This window comes from Halichoerus grypus, chromosome 4 (assembly GCF_964656455.1).
Source record: "Halichoerus grypus chromosome 4, mHalGry1.hap1.1, whole genome shotgun sequence".
NCBI classification, from domain to species: Eukaryota; Metazoa; Chordata; class Mammalia; order Carnivora; family Phocidae; genus Halichoerus; species Halichoerus grypus.
Window position 1 is genome coordinate 58,804,147 of NC_135715.1, and position 19,168 is coordinate 58,823,314.

Below are 19,168 nucleotides of genomic sequence, written 5' to 3' on the forward strand. Positions count from 1 at the left end.
CTTGATTTCCGACTTCTGGCCTCCAGAACTGTGCAACAGTAAGTTCCTACTGTTTTAAGCCACCTGGTTTGCGGTACCGTTATGGCAGCTCAGGAAATTAATAAAGATTTGGGTATTTCTTATTTGTCACAAAATACTCTGAAATCTAGCACTGTTATTGTCCTGGTTTGTTAGAGTGGAAGAGAGAAATTAAAATACAATGAAAGATTAATTCATGATTTGCCTCCTTGTGGCTGATGTCTGAAAAATAGTTCCAAATTTAAATTTAACCACGCAGAAAACAAAACTAAGAAATTAAGAAACTTTTAGAAATAAGTTCTTCAATGTTTTATCGTATTTGATAGCAGCTTTTTTTTTTATTGGTTACAAAACCTAAGCCCATATACAAAATTAGGAACACATTTAGATGCCTCTTTTGAAAGAACGTTTAGTCTTTTTTAACTGAGTTTAAAAAAAATAAAAACAATGCAATTTTTCAACACTGTTCTGAAAACTTAAAAGTGCAGCAATATACTTAGTTTCCTTTGTCTACGAAATGGCGCAATTCCAATTCCAAACTGATAAGGTCACAACAAACTGAATCAAGCAAATGCATACATATGTCTGCACTACTTGATGCTAATGTTCACTTATGTTAGTTCGCACTTAAAACACAAGAGGAAATAGGAATCGGCACAGTAGAGGCCCAATTTAATCTCAATGTGTGCAAAATTTAAAAGGTAACTGTCAGTAAGTAGTATGGAGAGTCCGGAAGAAACTAAACTGGAAGGGGTACAATTCACAATATCGAGAAGATTTGGACTTTAAGGGTTTCACCGAAGTTTGTGACCTTAATTAGCTTTGACTTTGTTATTCCTACTTTTAGTGAACACCACACAGTTTCAAAAATTTCAACTACAGTGTCTGAACAGGATGCAGTTACCATATGAAGCTTTAACTCAAAATTTGGATAAAGAAAAAAAGGCACAATGAACTTCAACTCAATTTTATGTGCACAAGAGTTGAAAAATCTGAGCCACCTTAAAGAGAAATTGATTCTAAAATTTATAAAACCTATAAATAATCAGAGGCCAAACCACTATATTAAAACAGATTCTCTAGCAAGTAAAAATCTTGCAGTTTAAACATACGCTTGTATCCATTTTAGATACAAGACAAAACTCACTCTTTAAAGTGGCTCCACCTTGGCAGATACATATATTTGTAATGAATGCACACCTGCTATGTGTTGTTTATCAGTGAAAACACCCCAGCTGATTCACAAAGCTCTGATGGCATCTGTCTCATCTTCATCACAGTAAATACACCCCCCATCGGATACTAAATTAGTTTAGATTTTCTATCCCTTCACATCAATGCATTGGGAAATTATACCCAGTAAACAATAGCAACAAAACCATTTCTGTGACAGCACAAATTATTCAGTTTAAAATTTTTCAAATCCATATTCTTTCACTAATAACTGGGTCAGACAATTTACCAAAAGCAAGGACTTTACATAGTAATACCAGATATTGCAGAATTGCTTAAAGATCACTGCAAATCAGGTTTATGTCAAATAACTGCAGATTATTCCTCTACACAGATCCTTGTCTGAATCTTTTAATATATGAGTATGCCTTTAGAGTAGGATCTGAATTAACTTTCCCAATACTCAAAGAATGAAGTTTTATAACACTTCTAAATAGTTGCTGGTTTGTTGCCAACCACATTATCAAAAGCACTGGTTACTAAGTAAAAAATATTTTAAGACTAAATTACAGTAAACATGAAAGCTCCACAGTTTAAACCCAATATAAATCAACCATATCCAATTATCAATTTAAAACAAAAAAATATTAACTCCTGAAAGCTGAAAGCAAGATTTTTTTTTTTAAACATCACCAATCGGTACTTTAGACCTTTGTTTTTTGTTGTTGTTTTTTATTTGTTTTTCTCTTTATAGTCAGGGACTCTTGCTTTCAACTTAAACAGAAGTTCAAGTCCATAACAGGTTGCAGCTCAGGTAAAATACCATGCACAGCATTTGATTACTTCAAAACAGCAGGAACACACAGGCTGAAGTGAGTGGTCAAATAGGGCTTGCTGTTCTCAAAAATTAGGTATAATGGCGAAAGCATTACCATCCATAGCTAAAGTTCTTCCTCCAACCCTGGCTTCTGAGGCAGATAATAAACACATCAATTACTGGTAGATGAAGCGCAGTTTTTTTAAAACTTATCTGTTTAATCAATAACCAAGTTTCTTTTTTTAAGTTACTTTTTTTGTGTGTCAGTTCCACCAATGAAAATCATTTGGCTTGTACTTTAAAATCTATTCTTCACATAAAGAATATGAAAATATGTTTGTGGAGGACAATGATGGAGGCTCAGATCAGACTGCACCTCTTTAAAGTCTTCCAACGTGTATATGCATCATACCAAAGTGTCTTGATCCACAGCGCACCATTTTCCAAAGGAATATCAAGTGGACAGCTGACATGCCACCACTATGGAATATTCTAAACTGGAGACTGCAGTTGTCAGCGTGTGGCACCAGGGAGCAGGGAAAAATAGGGTAGTTGAGATTGTTAAGGAGAATTCTAAAACAGTTTAGGAAATCATGCATATGCATTTACAGTCCATGTGATAGTAACTTTTGGCAACTGCAAAGTGACTGAGACATGGCTTGCTTTAGAAGCATCAAAACGAAGAGGCATGTGTGTTTTGGAGCCTTTTGTTGTTCTTCTTCTTGTCATTTGGTAGCCATCTGGTGGTGCTTCGTATTGAACTGGGAAAGATGCTGCACTCAACTGAACTTAAAAATTAAATTCTTTTGTTTGAAGGTTGGCTGTTGGGTCAAAATTGTAAGTACCTCCTTGTGTTGCTTCAGGAATGAGGCTAGGATCTTCATCAATCTATAAAAAGCAAAAAAAAAAGTCCTTATTATGTTAAGATACTACATGTTGTGGTATAAGCAGAACTTACTTCTTACGGGAGTTCTATACAAATGTTGTATAATCATTCTGTATGTTTCAATCAATAAAAATATTTAAATCAATAATAATATTAAGAAATTTAACAATTTACTTTTTTTTTTTTTTAAAGGTTTTTATTTATTTATTTGACAGAGTGAGACACAGCGAGAGAGGGAACACAAGCAGGGGGAGTGGGGGAGGGAGAAGCAGGCCTCCCACTGAGCAGGGAGCCCGATGTGGGGCTCGTTCCCAGGATCCTGGGATCATGACCTGAGCCGAAGGCAGATGCTTAACAACTGAGCCACCCAGGCGCCCCCGCAATTTACTTTTTTTTTTAAGTTTTTTTTTTTTTTTAAGATTTATTTATTTTAGAGAGGGTGCGGGCATGAGAGCCGGAGGAAAGGGCAGAGGGAGAGAAAATCTCCAGCAGACTCCCTGCTGACCCCAGAGCCCAAACTGGGGCTCAATCTCATGACCCTGAATCATAACCTGAGCCAAAATCAAGAGTCTAAGAGTTGGACGCTCAACTGACTGAGCCACCCAGGTGCCCCAAGTAATTTAACAATTTAATTAAACTGAACACACATTTAAAAATTGCTCCAATTTTTTTACCCCCTCCCCCTTCCCTGCCCCATTCTTAAGTTTCTGTATCTGTAGATTTATTTTACCTATCTGAACACACATCATTTCTATAATTACAGTTGACCTTTGAAAAACACTGGGGGCTAGGGGCACCAACCCCTCCCCAGTGCAGAGTCAAAAATCCAAGTATAACTTCTGACTCCCCAAAACTTAACTACGAATAGCCTACTGTTGGCTGGAAGCCTTACAGATAACAAACAGTTGATTTAACATATATTTTGTATGTTATACATATTATATACTGTATTTTTATAATGAAGCTAGAGAAAAGAAAATGTTACTAAGAAAATCATAAGAAAGAGAAAATACAGTTTTTTGAAAGATTTTAATTTGAGAGAGAGAGAGACAAAGAGAGCATGAGCAGGGGGAGGGACAGACGGACAGAGGGACAAGCAGACTCCCCGCTGAGTGGGGAGCCCCACACAGGGCTCCATCCCAGGACCCTGAGATCATGACCTGACCCGGTCAGATGCTTAACTGACTGAGCCACCCAGGTGCCCCAGAAAATACATTTATAGTACTGTACTGTATTTATATATATAAAAAAATCTACCTATAAGTGGACCTGTGCAGTTCAAACACTTGTTCAAAAGTCAACTGTATTATTTCTTCCCATTTAACAGATTACAAATGCAACAAGAACTGTTTTGTTTTTTTTTTTAAGTAATCTCTATGCTCAACGTGGGGCTCAAACTTGCAACCCTGAGATCAAGTCTCATGCTTTACTGACTGAGCCAGCCAGGTGCCCCTCAAACACCCATTTTTGTATTTTTACCTTATAATGATGTTTCAGACACAGTATTTAAAAAAAACTGATTGATGGGGGCGCCTGGGTGGTTCAGTCAGTCGGTTAAGCATCTGCCTTCAGCTCAGGTCATACATGATCCCAGGGTCCTGGGATTGAGCCCTGCATCGGGCTCCCTGCTCAGTGGGGAGCCTGCTTCTCCCTCTCCCTCTGCTCCTCCCCCTTCTTGTGCTCTCTGTGTCAAATAAATAAATAAAATCTTAAAAAAAATAAAAATAAAAAAACAGACTGATGGAAAACAATCATTAATTTTTTAAAATTTAGATTATTAAAAATAACTAGAAAATGCCACCTCAAGAGTATCTGATAGAAATATAGTATAAACTTGTAGTATTAATGATAAAAGGAAAATTCTTAGTTAACTTAGAGTATGTCCAGGTTTTAATGTACATGCAGGCATACCATACTTTAATGTATACTTACATCATCACCAGAGAAATACTGATCTATGATTTCAAATGCTAATTTATATATGTCTTCATTTTCATGTTGCTGTAAAACTTCAATTTTCTCCAAACCTGATAAAAACAAAAAAATCAAATAATCAAGCAGACACAAATAAAAACTGTTCATTCTCACCATGGAAAATCCGAAAGAACTCAGAACACCTTCCTCCCACCACTCCCCAAAGATGACAGTTTTCTTAAAAAAACAGATAAAACTCTGAGCTGCTCTGGTTGGAGGACCAGCATCCCACCAATTTCTTCCTCTCTAGAAACCCTGAGGTACATTTGTATCTGAGGCAGACAGTAAAAAAAACCACCTAAGCACTCCATCTGACAGATGAGGAAGCTGTGGTCCAGAGGGGTAAAGCAATTTACTTCAGGTTGCATGGCAAGTCAGTGACAGAATTCGAACCAAGGCCTCCCAAGAATGTTTTAGTGGAAGCACACTATGTCGTATAGTAATTTTTTTTAACTTTCCCTTTGTTTTCCAAATGTTATTACTTTTATACAACAAGTTTTCAGAAACTTCATGATTAACTGATATAAACAGAAGACAAAGCTTTACATTTTCAAGTAATTTCTTTTAAAAAAACAATCAAATAGGGTGCTTATATCTTATAGCCACCGTGAAATTCGGAAACAATTTTTCAAAACTATAGAATGCCTTCATGTCTATTCCCAATATATTTACTCCATGTATCAGATGCACAAGTCTATAAATTTACATCCTTAACAGTATTCTGCGAAATGTCTTTTTAGCTAGGTTATTCTGAAATAGTTGCATTTTTCTTTATATAGTAATATAAGAACCACAAAAATGGGAATATAAGTGTCAAAGATAATGGATGTAAAGTTCTTTATAAAATTATAAAACACTAAGTATATGTGTTTCCTAATTATAAGTATACCTCCCATAGACCAAAACAACTACACTGATAAAAAGCCAAAGAGTTACAATTCTGCATCTTAAACTCTCTGGGGGTAACTGTTCTATATGGACTACAATGCTAATTTTAAATTATCTCAAAATATCTTCAAACCAGAATAAGAAGTGAATTAATAGCATGAAGATCTACTTCTATGACCATAGATAAAACTCCTTAACATCTCCAGGATAATTTCTTCTTGTTATTGAGAAAGTATTTCCAGTCTGAATATTTTATGATGCTATTGTGTTTGCTTTCTCTTAAAAAATAAATTGGGTAGTATAACTACACATAATAGTCAATAAAATATACAAAATAAAACATGACAATAGAATGAATTAATTTAAGGTTTGGGCAATTTAGTACATATTGAACAGGTACCTTTAAAAATAAAACTTTAAAAAATACATTTCATATGTCATTACTGGAGAAATAATTAACGTAATATTTCAAATCACAGTTTTCTCATTAAAATTTCAAAGTAACTTCTGTGGCATTAAGTTCAGCATGCAGCTCTAGCAATTGTAAGACTGAAATAAAATACCTAGATGACTCTGAAATCATTAACCTTTTCCAACAATATGGAATAGTATTTCACAAAGTAAGGTCCACACAATCACATGATATTAGGTGTAACATGAAAAAAGTGTTTCACTATCACGGATTCTAAGAAATGCTGGATTAAACAAAGCTTATGTTTCTCTACTGTAGTGGTTCTCGAGCTTTTAATTTGCTCTCACGCACTGTGACTTCAAGAGGAGTGTTTATGTTACCTAAAAAGCAACATAAACCTCTAGGAAGGCACGGAGTGACCTTCACAACCAGTTTTTCCAAAGTATGGACTAATGCTGGCTGGAAAAACCTCCTGGAATGCTAACATAGCAAACAAAGGACAGCAACATACTTTGATGATGGAACAGCAATGTCCCCTGAGAGTTTTCTTCCTAATTAGTTGTCTTTAAGGGAACTATTATTTCAGCATTCCAGTGCTCAACTATTTTTCTTCAATCCACTCTTACCTCCACATTCTTCTATGATTTCAGCTATTGTGCTTGCTTCATCACCAGCCATTATCAGAATGTTTTTCAGACCATCAAGGACCACCTGAACAACTTGAGAATCTTTCACAGACAGTAAATTACAGAATGGTGGTATTACATTCTGCTGTACAAGGTACTCAACCTAGGCAACAAAAGAAACATTTTTATTTATATAATTATCTTTCCCCCAAAAAGAACATAGCACAGGGCTTCTAAACAATCAGCAGCTCCTAAACAAAAGAGTAGTATACTTTGCAGTATTAACAATCCTAATAGTTTCTCCAAACTCACTTGATCTTTTCTGCCACTTATCGTTAAGTTGCTAATTGCCCAAGCAGCTTCTTTTTGTGTTCCAAAATCCCCCTGAAGGTTAAAAAAGAAATAATTATATGAATTCTTTATTCAAAAAATCTTGGTTGTAATATATTAATGTACATGATAAACTCATAATACCACTGACCTTAGCAAGCTGATGAATAATCATAGGAATTAATCCAGCATCTATTACAGCTTGAACTTGTTGCTGGTTGCCTGCCGTTATGTTGGAAAGGAACCACACTGCTTCCTATAATTGATCAAAATACAGGGTACCTTTGTTTGAAAAATTATTTTTAATGCATTTGTATTTTTATTTTAATGTAGTTTACATATACTATAACAACATCACTTGAGTTGCATTAGGGGGAGTGCATCCAAAAAGCAATTAGGTTACACAGAATCTCTCATTTTAAACAAGTTATAAGAAAACTATTATAACCTTAAAGGATTTATAAGTCACAAACCAGGTTCTATTTTAATTTTAGTGTCAAATGTTGTCTCTTCTTCTACAATTAAAAAAGTTAACTGTAAAGTTATTTTGCCATCCAATTGTGGTTAAGATGTTAACAACTGGTAAATCAGTGTTTAGAGTATATGGGTGCTCACTATACTATTCTTGCAAATTTCCCGTAGGTTTGAAAATTTTCAAACTAAAATGCTGAGGGAATATGGGGTGCCTGGGTGGCTTAGTTGGTTAAGTGTCTGACTCTTGATTTGGGCTCAGGTCATGATTTCAGGGTCCTGGGATTGAGCCCCACATTGGGCTCTGCACTCAGTGAGGAGTCTGCTTGGGATTCTCTCTCTCTCTCGCCTCCCCCCCCCGCCCCCGCACCACACTCACTCGCGTGTGCTTGCTCTCTCTCTCTAGAATAAAAAAATGTTTAAAAAAAATGTTGAGGGAATAAAATGGAGTTTTATTCCACCTCGAGGGTCCCATGATGATCCCAAGTGCAAATAACACAAATGCTCAAGGTGAAAAACCTCTGAGGAGACTAACTGGCTGCTGAGGCTGAGTGGGTATCTATACGAACCCTTTTTCTTTCCCCCATGATACCTTCACTTAAAGCATATCGATCACAGGCCAGAACTTCTCTGCACCCACTTCTGTCCGGCCTCCTCACTTCTCAGCTCTGTTTCCAATTATGGAATACATTTAGCTGTAAAAATCACCTATATTATTGAAATTTCTGTAGTAAAAATAACTGGCCCAGAGTCTAAAAGACTCTGGCTTCTTTCCCTTCATTGGAACAAATGTATTCATAAAATGCACTTTTTGACAACATGCTTTTCTTAAGAGTCCAACTGTCAAATTATAGTTGAGTAACTATAGAAATATAGCTATGACACAGAAGAAATGATCAATTCTGTTGGTTTTGGGGATGGTGGCATTTCAGGCAGATAAAACTACATTAAACTAAATGCAAATCAAAACCACGAGACATCATTTCACAACTACTAGGGTGGCTATGATAATAATTTAAAAAAAGGAATTGGAACCCTCATACAGTGCTTGTGGAAACATAAAATGGTGTAGCCGCTAGGGAAAACAATTTGGCAGTTCCTCAAAAAGCCAAACATAGAATTACCATATGACTGGGCAGTTCTACTCCTAGATATATACCCAAAAGAACTGAAAGCAGGGACCCAAATAGCCACTTGCATGCCAGTGTTCACTGCAACATTATTCACAACAGCCAAAAGGGAGAAAAACTCCAAGTGTCCATCAACAGATGAATGGATAAATAGAATGTGGTATATATGTACAATGGAATATTTATTCAGCTATAAAAAGAAATGAAGTTCTGATACATGCTCCAACACGGATGAACCTTAAAAAAATTATGCAATGTGAAATAAGGCAGACACAAAAGGAATTAAGTATTGAAGTATATATTTAAACAATTAATAATAAGTTTATATCTCAACTTTGAAATTTTAAAAAAGACTTTTTTGATCCTTTAATTTAGGCATTGCCTCTTTTGGTCCAGTCTAATTTCATAGGGAGATTAAATTATGATCTCTCTGTATATAAAAAATACCAGCCATCCAATGAGAGATTCTGTATGTATTCTCACTTAGTGGCTACTAATTTACTGATTCTTGCTACTGCCCAATCTATTTAAATAAACACACTGGTTATTTTATCAGGGCAGCACTTACAACAAAATAACTGCAGAGGTGATCTGAAATAATTCTCATCTTAACTACAGTGGTTTTGAAGACAATCATGATTGAACAAATAGCAACAGAAAACAAGGGGACAGTGAAAAATGAAATATACAGAGAGAAAGAAATGCACCAGTGAGACAATTATATGCCTTACCTTATTTATCTTCTCTTTTGGGTGTGATAAGAGATTTGGGAAGTGCGACAGGACATCACAGTTGAGAACGACCTGGGTCTGCTCATCAGTGCCAGTTACTATGTTGCCAACTGCTCGGAGGGCTGCCGTCTGGGGTGGGGATAAAACACTTTCTATAAATTTATTTGTTTATGATGAAGCGGATTCTATTTTTTTCATAATCCTGAGAAAATGTAAAAATGCAAGGGGTAGACACTGTATTCTTAGAAAAGTACTACGTAGAACTGAGAGGCAATTTTGAATTTTAAATAAGTCTTGTAAAAAATGGAACTGTATAGAAAAATTGTGTAAAAAACTGCTGAAAAGATTCAAAAACTAAAAAGAAATGATAATTTAAAGAGTAAAGTTTCAAAAAAAAAAAGTAAAGGTTCATTTTAACAGCAGCTATTTTTTATCTATTACTAATTTAGTACCACAGAAATATTTTAATAAAGGCCTGGAATGGGCATGTATTTCCATCTAGACAGTCACTTTGGCAGAAGTGGAATGAATATCTATCAGCCACCCACCCCTAATTAGAGTGAGGAGAAAGGAGAGAGGAGGAAATGCGGCTAGGATGCTGTTTCAATTATTTGGAGGGGAAAAAGAGTCTTGAACTAAATCAGTGGCTCTAGATACATAACGGGCAGACAGATTTGAAAGCTATAAAAAGAATGAACAGGACTCTATAATGGAGGGTAAATGAAAGGAGGAATCAAGGTTTCAAGCTTGAACTATGTGGTCTACTGAAAGGGGATATATAAAGAGGAGCAGGTTTGTGGGAGAAGACGATACATTTTAATTTTGTCTGGTTAAAATGGCAATGGAATGCTTGAAGGAGTTCTTAGAGGAGATGTCTGAGACCTCAACGAAAACTGGCTATTGTCAGTTTGAAACTCTGCAAAGAATCTGGGTGAGATAAAGATCTGGAAACCAACAAAATCAGGTTCAGTAAAATAGAGGAGAAATATCGAAGATATGTACATAGAGACAGAACTGAAGCCTGGTGTTCAAGTTAACAGGTTATATAGTAAACACAATTCTATACAAGTAAGAAAAATAAGATACTTACTTGAACTTTCACTTCCTGGTGGCTCAGCAGGGGCACAAGAAATGGCACAACCCCTGAATCAATAACCATCTGTATCTGCTCATTACCTCCATCTGTCAGATACGACAGAGCCCAAACAGTATCTACAAGAATCTACAGAAAGTAAAAAAGAATTACCAGTTTAGGTATTTGTTTGAATGCTTAAAATACATTAACATACCTCAGGGGCAGTGACATAAAAAGTAATTAAACTTTGTGTTTTAGTTTGGTGGCAAAAATATCTGCTTACCTGATAAATCTACTAAGCAGCAGAGAACTTTCTCAATGCTTACCTACCTCAGATCATTCTTCACAAATATGAGACAGAAGTCTGAGACAACTTCTACCCTAACTTCTGCCTTTATATATCAGAGAGATGAATTTAAAAACAGGCCAAGGGGCGCCCGGGTGGCTCCTTCGGTTAAGCATCCGACTCTTGATTTCGGCTCAGGTCATGATCTCAGGGTGGTGAGATCAAGCCCCACATCAGGCTCCACGCTGAGTAGGGAGTTGAGCCTGCTTGAGATTCTCTCCCTTTCCTTCTGCCTCTCTCCCTGCTTGTGTGTGTGCCCGTGCGCGCTCTCTCTCTCTAAAATAAATAAATAAATCTTAAAAAAAAAAAACAACAACAGGCAGAGAAGTTTTTCTCTCTGCCCCACAAATTGAGTACCTAATAATCATAAGGAAACACTTTATATACAGAACAAGACCATATACCAGCTGCTTCATGGCTAGAAAAGACCAAAAAGATACTAGTGGTTTTCAAACATGTTTAGCAATATAATTAATTTTTCAGGCTATTAAAGTAAACAGTTAAAAGAAATAAGTTGGCATTTTAACTTTGGGGGAAAAATTAATTATTTGCAAAGCCCTTGAAAAAGGTCTCCAAGTGAAGAGCAGAGAGTATAAACCATGCCCTACACCCATCTGATTTTGCAAATAATAAACAAAAAGAAAGACTCAAGTTTGTTGACTCACTCAAAGTCAAAGAGTTTATATGTAAGCACAGATCTTATCTCATGTGAAATCGAGATGTTTCTAACTAAGGTATCCAAATTAAAGACATTCTGTTGCTTTAAAATAATGCCACCTGAATTAAAATCCATCTATATATCCTTCAAAATATAAAGAGATGAATAAAAAGAGCAAATAAAACCACATATAGGGGTGCCTGGGTGGCTCAGTTGGTTAAGCATCTGCCCTCAGCTCAGGTCATGATCTCAGAGTCCTGGGATCGAGTCCTGCATTGGGCTTCCTGCTTAGTGGGGTGTCTGCTTCTCCCTCTGCCTCTTCCCCCTGCTTGCGTGCCCTCTCTCTCTAATAAATAAATAATAAAATCTTAAAAACAAACACATATAGCCCACACCCTCAGCATTAGTAGGAGTCAGAGAATACTACAAATTTCAAATTACCTGTAAGAAAAGAAAAAATTAAATTCTAGTTTTTGTCTGGGCCTCCTGCCCCAAGCCTATGTAAGACTTCAGAGAAGAGGAGAGGGGAAGAGAGTAAAGTGTTTAAAAGTAACATATCCTAGTAAAACTATCTCACATTACTGGGACAGAGACCATGTGGTTCCAAAAGCCTATGATATTTACTACTTGTCCTTTTCAGGAAAATATGCTGACACCTTCTGCACTAGAGATGCCTGAGGAAATATTTCATTGTAGATCACAGACTAAAATAAACATGGGATAAGAGTGGAAGAATAATTTATAAATGGTATATGTTCTGAAGAAATAGAAATATTGCAACTTCAAAAATGGGAGGACAGAAGGGAGCTATGCCTGAAAGCTGAGCCCACCTACCATCCCACCCAGCACTAAGGCCTCCCTACTGACGGGTGTCTGCAGATGTTGTGTGTGTGGACAAAGCCTGTCTACTACCCAGTCTGGCAGTAACAGGTAATAAGATTTATACAGAAACCAGAGTCACATAACACAACACCCAAAATGTACAGGCTTACAAATCAAAAATAACTTGTCATACCAAGAACGAGGAACCTCTCAACTCAAAAGGGAAAAGAAGTCAACAGATGTCAATACCGAGATGACACAGATACCAGAATTACCTGACAAAGATTTTCAAGGAACTATCATAAAAATACTTCAGTGAACAATTATGAATATATTTAAAACAAATAAATATAGGAAATCTCAGCAAAGAAACAGCAAAGAAACAAAAGATATAAAGAAGAACCAAACAAAATTTTAAATGGAAAAAGTCAGTAACCCAAATTTAAAACTCACTGGAAGGACTCACTAGTAAAATTGAAAAAGGGAAAAAAAATCCACAAATTCAAAGATAGATCAATACAAATCACCCAATCTAATAACAGGAAAAACAAACTTCATGAGAGTTGTAGAACAGTAACAAAAGATCTAACACTGTGCCCTCAAGAGTCCCAAGAGAAGTGGAGCTGAAAAATATTTAAAGAAATAATGGCAGAAAATTTCCTATATTTGGCAAAAGATAAGCAGATTCAAAAATGGGAGGATGAGGCAAGAGAAAGGAGAAAACAGAATAAGCTCCTCAATTATTGTATAGGTATTAGGAGTCAAAAAATATTATTAAAATCAGATAGAAGAAAAGGGCATTAGAAAAGGTGTAAGTATAAAGGTAACATTAGAACAAAAACAAACCTTTTAAGAAAAAAAGAGCACACTAAATAGAAAATAAAACACACACAAAATATTATACAAAATAATGTGACAGAGTTGAAGCTAAACATATCAAACAATATGACCAGGATTAACTCACCTATAAACAAGAAAAAGATTCTTAAATTGGCTCCCAAAACAGACCCCAGTTCTATGCTGTGTATAAGAGACACATCTAAAATTAAGTAATTCAAAAAGGCTAAAAATAAAAAGTAAATAGTACATGGAAGTAAAGTTGAAAATCTATAGATGAAATGAGTAATTTCCTAGGACAACAGTTTACAAAAACTGACCTCAGAAGAGATAGACGGCTTAAGCAAGATAATTTCCATAGCAAAGATAAAGAAAATCATCAAGGAACTAACCCCATGTAGTACCAACACCCGAAGTTTCAAGGGCAACACTATCATTCTTCAAAGATCAGACAGACCCAATGTTATATAAATTGTTTTAGAGCATAAAAAAATAAAGGAAGCATAATGTTGATACCTAAACATTAAAAAAGCAATAAAAACATAATATTAATGCCTCATAAAGATAGCATAAAAGTAAAACTGCAAACCAGTATCACTTATGTGAATACTGGTGTAAAAATTCAAAATAAAACATTAGTGAACAGGATCCCATACCACACTAAGAAAACAATGTATGATGATCAAGTGGAATTATTTAAGAAATGCAAAGACTGGGGGGGGGCTGCCTGGGTGGCTCAGTTGGTTGAGCGTCTGACTCTTGGTTTTGGCTCAGGTCATGATCTTGCAGTCATGAGATCAAGCCCTGTATGGGGCTCCGTGCTCAACGGGGAGCCTGCTTGGGATTTTCTCTCCCCCTCTGTCCCTCCCCACTGCTCACGTTCTCCCTCCCTCCCTCTCTCTCTCATAAATAAATAAATAAATAAATAAATAAATCTATCTTAAAAAAGAAGAAATGCAAAAATGGTTCAATTTTAGAAATATCATTAATATGTCACATTAGCAGATTTAAGGAGAAAAATCATGGTTATCTCCACAGACACTGAAAAATTCAACACCCATTCTTTTTTTTTAAAGGGGGGAGTCAGGGGGAGAGGGAGAGAGAGAATCTTAAGCAGGCTCCATACCCAGTGGGGAGCCTGACGCAGACCTTAGTCTCACAACCCTGAGATCAAGACCTGAGTAGAAATCAAGAGTTGGACACCTAACTGACTGAGCCACCCAGGTGTCCCTCAACACCCATTCTTGATGTCAACACTCAAAATAGGATTTTATGGATATTTGCTTAATATAATAAAAAACCTATTAACTTAGGAAACAAATTGAGATTCAACAAGAGACTGATAAATTTGTTTACATAAAAAGCAAAAGTCTGCATGGCAAAATATATCGATGACAAAAGACAAATTAGGAAAATACCTGAAATATGTATCACAAATAAAGAGCTAATATCCTTAATATATAAAGAACTCTTAGAAGCTAAGGAAAAAGGACAAAAATCCGATCGAAAAACAGGCTATTTGCAAAGATTTGAAAATGGCCCTTAAATATATGAAATCATGTCCAATGTCACTCATTAAAAAAAAAAAAAAAAAGAAATGCAAATTAAAACTTGATACACAGTTTCTTACTTATCAGACTGGCAAAAATTAAAAATGTGACACCACATTCTATTTGTAAGGCTATGGAGAAAGTCACTTTATGGTGCTGCTGGGGAATACAAAATGGCATAGCCTCTAAGACAAGGAATTTGGGCAGTATATAACAAAATTATAATGCATTTGCTCTTTGACCTAGCAATCCTGTTTCTAGGGATTTACCCTTAAGTGTATCTCCAATAATATGAAAATACACAGGATTATTTACTGCTACGTTATTTATATTTGCAAAATTCAGGAAATAGCCTAAATACCTATCCGTAATAGTGTGTTTGAATAAACCATGTTCACAAAACAATACTGGTTGCCTGGGCCTGTACTTTAGGAGGCTGCTAAATAAAATGTAACCTTTTCTCCATCATGTGGCACCTACTACTAGCAGAAGACCACTTTTTTCTAATATTCAGAGGCCTGGAAAAATGAAATAGTTAAGGTTTCTTAGCTGAGGTCAGTTAATAATTTTCAGTGGGATCTCCACAACAATATCTGAAAAACCGGTAGGGTAATGTAAGCTACAGCTAAGTCCTAGGCCTCCTCAAACTGCAGACACCTCTAGTCTCTCTTTAATTTTGTTTAGTAATATAATTGGGTCACTGAAAATTTCATTTTATTTAAAAATGCTTTTTTATTTCATTTTTTGAGAGCGAGTGAGCACACGAGCGCGCACCAATGTGCAGGATCAAGAGGAAGGGCAGAGGGAGAGGGGGTGAGAATCTTAAGCAGGCTCCACACCCAGTGCAGAGCCCGACGCAAAACTTGATCTCAGGACCCTGAGATCATCACCTGAGCCAAAATCAAGAGTTGGACGCTTAACCGACTGAGCCACCAAGGTGCCCCTGAAAATTTCATATTAAAAAAGTTCTAAAAACTTTGAAATTCATAGCACGTGGTTATCAGGCCACGCTAGCTTCTTCTGTTTTCATCAAAGTCTGCTTTTCTCATCTCCATTATCAGGCTAACAGCCGCTCTCTCTCTGATGCTTACCTTTTGTTGCCTTTTCCCATGTAAGCTGCTTCTGTTATTTTACACCTTCCCCCTCTACTATTCTTTTTTCTTGGTTTTCCCTTTTTCATGATTTCCACGCTAAACTACTAAACTATCTGGCTTTTACAGCCACTAATAGTCAATGAGTATACTCTTCTTCCAGTTAATCATCTGATTAATACTGTGCCGACAAAGTCTTCAGTAATCCTGGGCTACTTTAATTATTTTTCACTATTCATGTCTGTTTTTTCTCTGCTAGAAAGCTTTAAAAGTTTTTACTTCAGCTAATATTTCAGATACTTGAAAACTGCTAGAAAGCTGATCTCGAGACACACAATAGAAGGCATATATGCACACACGCAAAAGACTGACAACTCTATATGGTTAATATTTTGAGATAATAATTCTGAAAACTGGTATATGAACCAAAGGAAAATCTCCAGCAACTCAGTCTTCCAATAAGAATATGCTCAGCTCAAAGACCTTCACTGATTTATGTCACCTCCAATAAATGTGCTAACCAATAATGTCCTGTTAGGCACTGTTACAGAAAACTGCTATTAACATGTACAGCATTTCCTAGAAGATTAGGTATCAATGGAGTGTCTATGGAATGTCAACTTCACACATGCTTCAGAGACAACTAGAGCTGATTCGGGTTACAACTGTGTACTTATATTTAATCCTTATATGCAGTAATGGGTAACTGAGAAGACTAGGGGTACTTGCATCCTACACATTCCAAAGAAAAGGACCAGCTCTTGATTAGCTCCTTTGAGATAACCTCTGAGCTCTTGGATTATCCTGCCTGATTACATTGTATACCTGAGATCTTGGGCAAACAGCTTATGCAACAATGTGATTTTATGTGAATATCTCTTTTAGTTTGCTTGAAGTTGTGGGCCACACTGTATCAGTTTGACCTCCAGAAGGGGATGGAGACTGAGAAGCTAAGGGCAGTCATGGGGGCTGTCCAAGCCTATATGACTAACCCCCAATAAATACCCTGCACACCAAAGTTCAGGAGGTTCTTGGTTAGTAATATTTCATACGTTCATATGTGTCACTCATGGCTGCTGGGAAAATAAAGCACTGTCCTTACAACTCTACTGGGAGAGGAGAACTGGAAGCTTGCACCTGGTTTCTCCTAAACTCTACCCCCTTTGCCTTTTGCCTTTGTTGATTTTAATATTGTGAAATAATATATACATATTTATACATGTAAATAGTATAAATATTTATATATATAGGTGTCTGTCCCTGGCACTCTGTCCTGGTACAGAGCTCCTAAAACTCCTGTAATTTCTTAAGCAATAAGAACACTAAGAACATCTCTTCTTCTAGTATCTGTCTTTGACCCTGCCCTGACACAGGACTCCTAAACTCTTATAAATTCCTAAGTGATAAGAGACCTAGGAGCATCTTTTGTTCTATTGAAGTGAGTCTGGGTGGGCTCCTGGATGGATGCTGGTTGCCAGAAAGACCAAGCCCTGATTAGAAGTTTGGAGTTTTCAACCCTATCCAGAGAGGGGAGAGGGGCTGGAAATGGAGTTAACAACTGATCATGCCTACAGGAGGAAACCTGCGTAAAAATCCCAATAGTACAAATTGGTTCAGTGAGCTTCCTGGATAGAGCTCCTGCCCTTAGGGCCCTCCTGGATTTTGCTCTTTGTATCTCTTCATCTATATCCTTTATCATCTCCTTTAATAAACTGGTAAATATAAGTGTTACCCTGAGTTCTGTGAGCCACTTTAACAAATTAACCTAACTGAACTCAAGGACAGGGCTGTTGGAACTCCCGATCTACAGGCAGTTAGTCAGAAGCACAGGTGACAACTGGTGTCTGAAGTGTGAGACTGCTGGGGTGGGGGACCTGAGAGAAATGAATGCTTAACCTGTGAGATCAGACACTCTCTCCAGGCAGACTGTATCACATCAAATTAAATTATAGGATACCCAGTTGGTATCAGAGAGACTTGCCTTTTGTTGTGGGGAAAACCCTATACATCTGGCAACCACAAGTGTCAGAAGTGAAGTAGGCTGTGTGAGTAGTAAAGGAGACATACAGAAGATAAACACATAGCTGGGAAGGACTGGGATTTTCCCTACATAGAAAGGAAAAAACTAAGTTTTTCCTAAATGAATCTGTATCCTTTTGCTGTAATAAACTATAAGCATGAGTGTAACAGCTTTTCTCTCTTTCTAGCAGTTCAATGAACCTGAGGGTGGTCTCAGGGACCCGACACGCTTATCATCAAGTGTCACTAACAATCAAGTCTCCACACATAACCAATCTGCTACAACTGATTAATTTCATTTGCACCAGCAATACAATAAGCTAGATATCAAATGTTAGGAACACTCAAAATTGTCTGGGCATGTTAAGCCATGGATGTACAACTTTGAAAAGGGCAGGAAAATCAAATGCTACAGAACTACTGCAACTGCAAATTAACTTTAAGAAGCACAATAACTAGAAAGCAATAAACACAGACTGACCTCAATCAGTCCAGATTTTTTCTCTAGTCCTAAGGGTTAATATTTAGTTTTTCTTCTAATGTCACATAGGCATATTTAAACCAACTAATTATCTCCACAACCCAACCCAGCTTCTCCAACATTCTCACTAGTCACTGTCTCATAAATTAAGTCGCTCCGGCTGTTTCATTCCTCTGCCTGCTGCTATTCTTGTTTTCCGTTGTGTCCTACACCTTAAAACCCAAATTAGAAAGATGTGTATGACCTCCTCTTCTCTTGCCACCGATATTAAACCCAGCAAATTTATCACTGAAACATTTCTAGAGTCTTCTCTTGTCTTCCTGATATCTAAGCTCTAGTACTGGTGCTAATTTTCTCTCATCCATACTACAAAAGCACCACCAATTTGTCTTTCCAACTCCACCTTCCCCTAAAAACTACACTCCACTTAATGGTATGAATCATCGACCCAGAATACAAATTAGACCATTATTCTTTGGTTCAATATCAGCTACATAAAAAGTATATACGGCTCTTAAGGTGGTACATAAGATGCTGTATGATTCAGAAACTGCTGAATTTCTGCTGTATTTTTCCCTACTCTTTGTTTTTATAACTTATTCTTCCATCTCTCTAGTTTTAACAACTGCTTCAATGGCTCTTCCTCCCTTGATGTCACTGCTCAAATGCAGAGCATTTCTTAGAATTCAACTTTTAGCCCCTTTCCCATATTTTCATGAATCCCTTAAATACTGATAAATAAGTCTGTATTGTGTTTTCCTTCTTAGAATATTGCTATGGAGGAACAACAAGTAGGTCATAATCAATATGTCTGCCCTACAATAGACTCATCA

The 19,168-nt window shown here is 36.6% G+C and overlaps 1 protein-coding gene across 2 annotated transcripts in view; it reads right to left on the reverse strand.

Moving 5' to 3' along the window:
• Positions 1–312: 312 nt before the first annotated feature.
• KPNA3 (karyopherin subunit alpha 3) overlaps positions 313–19,168 on the reverse strand; it is a 101,141-nt gene continuing 82,285 nt past the window's right edge. For both annotated transcript variants that reach the window (XM_036104615.2, XM_078070402.1), the window contains 7 exons: positions 10,547–10,678; positions 9,457–9,585; positions 7,276–7,380; positions 7,107–7,178; positions 6,795–6,957; positions 4,827–4,921; positions 313–2,896 (listed from right to left, as the gene is read on the reverse strand). In XM_036104615.2, coding sequence (XP_035960508.1) covers positions 2,798–2,896; positions 4,827–4,921; positions 6,795–6,957; positions 7,107–7,178; positions 7,276–7,380; positions 9,457–9,585; positions 10,547–10,678 — 795 coding nt within the window. In that variant the 3' untranslated portion in view covers positions 313–2,797. The remainder of the gene's footprint in view (positions 2,897–4,826; positions 4,922–6,794; positions 6,958–7,106; positions 7,179–7,275; positions 7,381–9,456; positions 9,586–10,546; positions 10,679–19,168) is intronic.